This window comes from Pteropus alecto, unplaced genomic scaffold (genome assembly GCF_000325575.1).
Source record: "Pteropus alecto unplaced genomic scaffold, ASM32557v1 scaffold25, whole genome shotgun sequence".
Lineage (NCBI taxonomy): Eukaryota > Metazoa > Chordata > Mammalia > Chiroptera > Pteropodidae > Pteropus > Pteropus alecto.
Window position 1 is genome coordinate 29,061,140 of NW_006441955.1, and position 6,000 is coordinate 29,067,139.

The 6,000-nt window shown below is 33.3% G+C and overlaps 1 protein-coding gene across 2 annotated transcripts in view; it reads right to left on the reverse strand.

The window, feature by feature from the left end:
* TTLL7 (tubulin tyrosine ligase like 7) overlaps nucleotides 1-6,000 on the reverse strand; it is a 146,727-nt gene that overhangs the window by 32,573 nt on the left and 108,154 nt on the right. For both annotated transcript variants that reach the window (XM_006919353.3, XM_025052105.1), the window contains 2 exons: nucleotides 2,732-2,937; nucleotides 1,602-1,736 (listed from right to left, as the gene is read on the reverse strand). In XM_006919353.3, the coding sequence (XP_006919415.1) occupies nucleotides 1,602-1,736; nucleotides 2,732-2,937 (341 nt within the window). The remainder of the gene's footprint in view (nucleotides 1-1,601; nucleotides 1,737-2,731; nucleotides 2,938-6,000) is intronic.

The window sequence follows — 6,000 nt, forward strand, 5'->3', positions numbered from 1 at the left end:
AAGTACACAATCTAATGAATGACAGTCAAATGTCTTCAGGCACATAAGATTTGGAAGAAAAACCCTAAATGTAGATTTCCATTTTAATTCTAAAGGCTATATTTACCATATCACCCACAATAACAGAATGTTAAATAATACATTAGAAAACAGCCTATATATGATTAGACTTCTATTATCCCTTTGTTTTTTATGCAAATCTGTAAAATTTATGAATGTATATTCTAGCAATACATACTGTAGCAAACAGATTAAAATATTTGCTGCATATAGTAAACATACAGTAAACAATCTAATGTCTGATATAATTATTAATTATATTTCATTAATTACATAAGCATATATATATGTTCTTTATAGAACAATCACATTAACCACAAATATTACTTCTATTCTTTGATTACCTCTTTTTTCCTACCTGATTCAAAAACGTTACCACAAATATTTCTAAGAAATATAAGTAAAATGTCTGATATAAAGTCATTGGCTATACTTAGAAAAAGATTTGATTGAATAAGATAACATATGTAAATAAAAGGAGATCTAACATAATGCTTTACAACTAATAGTCATTTTTATCCCTTTTCCCTTGATGTAACAAATAGCAAGCAGCTCATTTGCAAAAGAAGCCATTTTCACTTTTAAAAGAATATATAACACCACAATGCATAATAGATGAGGGCTTTGGTTATAACTATGATTACAAAATAGAAATTGCCATTATTGATTTTTTTTTTAAACTAAGAAAGTCATTTTGTTATTATTTGTTTGGTGTTTGTTTCTAGACAGGGGCTTTAGGCAAAAGTAATGTTAAAAGCCAAGTGCACAGCTGTGGCTTTTATCCTACAAATGGCCACTAGATGGTGCCTTCTCCTCTGGAAAAAAAAAAAAAAAATACATAAGGAAACCAGAAATCAAAGCTCTGTTACTAAGGAATTATCTAGTAATGACAACCTGAAAAGGACGTTTGAATGAAGAAATAGAACTTTGAATGAAGAAATGTTCTTTCTCCAAAAATATTTAAATCACTTGGACCTTTTTTCTAAATTAGAAGAAGTCATTGACTTTAATGTGAATTTTAGGACTCTGCCATCTTAGAATGTTCCTCTGGGTGGTGCAAATGTGTGTGTAGCAAGAAAACACACACAACATAAGCATTTCAAAATCTGACCAAAACCACTCAGGGTGTCACATCCAAATAGTCTTGATATTTTATGCCCATGGTCCCATTTTTTTCAATACAGTTCATTCCATATCGAATCCTTCTAAATCATTAAAAAAGCAGGTTTGATTTGATATTTCTTTAATCTCCGAAGGATAATAATTATTTAATATGAATTATTTTCACTGGATGAAGCCGTTGCATCATTAAAACAGAACTATACACTGAAAAATATATTTTGCATTGCTGATTATAAATGTGATCTCACTGCTCATGAATCATAATAATTAATATAACTGCCATATTTTCTAAAGCTTGCAGAGGTTGAAAAGAACATCAGTTAAGTTTATTATGGTGCTGAGAATAATGTACATCATGAGATAAAGAAAGAATAAAAAGGTATAAGCTCCTTGGAATTTTCTATACATCAAATACTCACATCTTCCACCAGAAGTAACGATTCTGCATCTGATTTTCCTGGAAATCGGATCTTCATATCCTTGAGAACAAATAAGGTCTGACTTGTTAGATCATCTTCTTGTTCTTTTGTTCTCAGTTGCTGCAAAGACTCACTCTTAAATTTGAAAGAATACAGATATTTGGAGGGGGGTCTTATTTCATTGTGCCACTATAATCTGAAAGATATTTCTAGGTAAAAATGATGCACTTTTAATTGAAAAAAACATTGAAAAAGGAAGAAATTAATTTTTTACGTTGATTCTTAGAATTAAATTCTTAAGATTTAATTGTTATAATTTCCCAAAAATGTCTTTCAAACTTCCACACAGTACTAAAATAAAAATATGAGTGTTTAAAAAAAAAGACTTCCTAGTCAGAAGTTTCATTCGTTACATATACCGTAGGCAATTCTTGATTAGGAAAAAAAGGAAACCATTGTTACCAAGTGAAATTCATTCGATTATATTTTCCAGACTCTTCGATTTGGAAACATTATCCACATTAAATAAATTAAATAAATCCCTGGTCTTTTGGGAGCTATCTATTTGAGCATCTACAAGTAAGTCTGGTTACAAAATAAATTCACTGACTTCCTCAATACTGAATCTCTAGGATTCATGCTAAAAAGGAAATACTATATGTTAATTTAATATACAAAAATCATAATCGATGTTGTACTTCAGTGCTCTAAGGATAATTTATCAGTGATTTATTTTTTAACCTATTAGTTAATAGTCCCATTAAGGAGAATTTCTCATACAACATATTTCCCCAAATTTACAGATATATTGCATAATACACTGCAAAATCATATATTTACTCAAACGATTTTCAATAAAATTATCAAACTCCATAAACAAATGGAAAATAAAATCCTATTCTCAGTGTCCATCCTCGAAATCTGTGATATACTGAAGTCCACATTTTAAGAGTCCAGACCAAGTTATAGATTAAGATAGATTGAATAATACAAACAAATTCCAGGAGACCATGAGTTGAATGATAGAAAAGATCTGAGGTTCAATCTGTCTTCCCAGCTGATTCCTTTGCCACCTAAATCCTGAGTGCAGTGCTTCCTGTAATCTCAAATGAGCAAAGTAGATGACTTACCATCTGAGAGCTAGTAGAGCTGGCATCATTACTATGAGGCAGATGCCTCATGTAGGAGGAAGCACGGTTTAAGGAATGTGACCGAGACCCTGAAGTTGCCCGGGATGCTGATATCATCTGTTGAGCAGAAAAGGGGCGGATGTCCGCACTGGAAGATGATTGAGAAGAGATAGACCGAGGGCAACTGAATGAGCGCCTTATGGAGCCTACCAATGATGAAGAAGAGGGATAATATAGTAGCAGTTAGTAAAATTTTCCCACTGCATATGGTCTTTATAAACTAATAATTAGACTAATGGCATGGCAATAAATGTCAAAGCATAGGTATCATCATGAAAACATAAGTTTGGAGTTAATTCTTCAACTTAAACAGTGAACTTGGTGCAGAACCCCTATCATGTACAAAGAATGGCTATCATGAAAATAATACTTAAACAGTACTTTAATGTTCTGTTCTCGAAGCATGCCATAAAAGGACCAGAAGAAAGGAAAACTAACATTTATAGAGCGCTTTCTATAGCGCACAAGCATCCTGTGAGGTGCTATATTTTCATCTTAATCCTCATAGGAACCTTCTGAAGTAGGAACCTCCATCACCTGGAGACTCACAGAAAGAACTTTCTGAAGGTCGCACGACAAAAAATGGCCAAACTCAGGTTTAAATCCTGACCTATCTAATGTCAGTGTCCTCTCTCTTCTTAACACCATGATACTATCCACTGTCTTTGGACTAGACTGGTCATTTATTAGAATCTGTGTATAGAATATTTTACTCATAGGGAGGGATGAAAAGGAGTCTAGAGAATCGCCAGGATGAATGAATGGGTTATAGAATTTTGGGCCCATGAGAAAAAAATAAAACAAGAAAACATAAAGATTGTCCTAATGGAGCTTAAATACATAACTGGTTATTACAAGAGTGGTACTAGACAGATAGTCATCTTATTCACAGGAGAGAAGAATTTAAAAATCTAGATTTAAATTCCCATAGTAAAAGGTTTAAGTGAAGAAATAATGACTAGATCTAAAGGGTTCTTATCAGAACAGGTAGAAAAAACCATAGAATATCTTCCCCAGTGTATATTGAGAACATTTAGAAGAGAGAACCAACTATTCCAGGTAAATTTTGATTCCTGACAAAGGAAAATAGAATATCATTCAATTATCAACATTTATGTCTTTTTTTGGCTTATATAATTTATATACCCTCTGTGCTATATTTTCTCCTTGCTTGGGGACTATATCAATCTTCATTAATTAAATAATTTAATAAAACTCACATGAAGGCTGGTTGAATACCCAAATATTTCTCTTCATTAGCTGTTGAAAAAAATTTAAACCTTTATAAAGGTAATGGACATAAACCTTATATTTAGGGATTTATTTTGAATAGATAGTAAGCCTAGTACTCCTCATTAGGTTCAGAGTACCAAAAAAGTATACTCATTCAAGCTATGAAAAAGGGTTAAAAAAAATCCATTTGTTCCAATTAGTATCTTCCTTCTGAACCTAAAAATCACACCCTTTTTGAAATGACTGTACTTCTAGAGAAGGGCCATGTAGGGAACATACCACTGGTCAATCTTCTACCAAGTACCCAAAAGCATGTACTACATACAGTCTTCCCCCGGGTCCTGCTCTCTTTTAGGGCTGAAGGTCATGGTTTGGACATGTAATATCTGGTCATGCATGCAAAAGGAAAAATATCCTTTCTCTTGAATAACTAAAGATTCTCATTTTTTCCCTGAATGCACTGGAAATTCAGACAGAATAACTAGGTAACTAGACTTGCCAATGATACTTATGTAGATTAACAAAAAATGGTTGTAACTTGCATACACAAATTATATGAAAAAATATCTGATATAGTTTTGTATATGACTACCTTATATCAAACCAAAATTATTCCTTGCAACTGTAACAAGTTTGAATTTCCTAAGTTAACTATCTACAACAGAAAGTGTTACACATAATCTTGGTTTTGTCCTTGGTCATCAGCATCACTTTAGACAGAAAACTCAAGGTAGGTTTGTGGATATGATATTCCTTAGTGTAAGATTAAAGAGAGAATATAAAACAAAGTGAAGCCATTCCTAATGACTATAAAAATAAAATAAAGTAATAAGGAAAAAGATATGTAACTGAATCAGACTAGCTTTAAAATGAGAATTAACACTTAAAAACATTTTTAGTACACTATTTGTCCAAGCTCAATTTATTAACTTATTGGTCTAACAAAGAACAATCTCAGAGCTATAGGAACCTGAGCAATTTTTTCTCAACCCTCTTATCCACCATTAGTTCATGCTATTAGGGATGCACACATTAGCCAGTAGGGGTTTAAAAACTGATGACATCTGGGCAGAACAAGGTCAGCTTCCAAAAGAGGAAAAGTCACATTTACAAAGAGACACACTGGAAGTACTTAAGATGTCTTTAAGAAAAAAGGAAGTAACTGATAAAATAGCTTGTAAACTCTGGAGCAGGTGCTCGATAAATATAGCTTATATGAGTGAATAAGTAAACTAATGATAGGGAACATACTACATTACTTCCCCTCCAAACACATAAATGCTCAAAGACAGGAACATCAGCAGGCACCTTTACGCAATAATTTAGAAGTAAATGAAAGACTAGTAAAATCTTCGTCTATTAGTTCTATATTTCTCATGCATGTTGTCATACTTGTGGAAGGCCAGGTTTAAAATATACACATTATCTGAGAAGCTAACATATTAAACCATTGCTGAAGATCAACAAAAGCTCACAATTATGTTTATCGCATAACTGAACCAGTACCTTTGGGGGAGTCCCAGGATAATGAAGGGCAAGGCAAACAAAGATATGAGAGACAGAACTTAAGAATACTCCCTGCATTGGAAGCCGCATCAGAAAGGAGTATCCAGCTGAGCCTGGGCAAACGGTGATACCACACTGGACATTTGGGGATGAAAGAAGAATCACGGACACGGTGGTGGACATTAGGGATCAACGAAGAAATAAAAGACAGCAGAACGGAAGAGAAAAAAATGTGAAAAGAAATAAAGGAAGAAAGAGAAAAAAGGAAGCAGAAAGGGAAGGAGACGGAGAAGCTGGTTATTCACTCTCCTGCATAGCTGTGGCACACCAAAAGCCCTGACTTAAGTGCTTACCCGTGATGAAAATGGGAGGGAACAAAACTATTTCACAATTGTGTGGCTCAGAGATACATTCAAGTCAAATACCTAGAGAGACACACACATTTTAAAATGCAGGTGAAAATACACAAC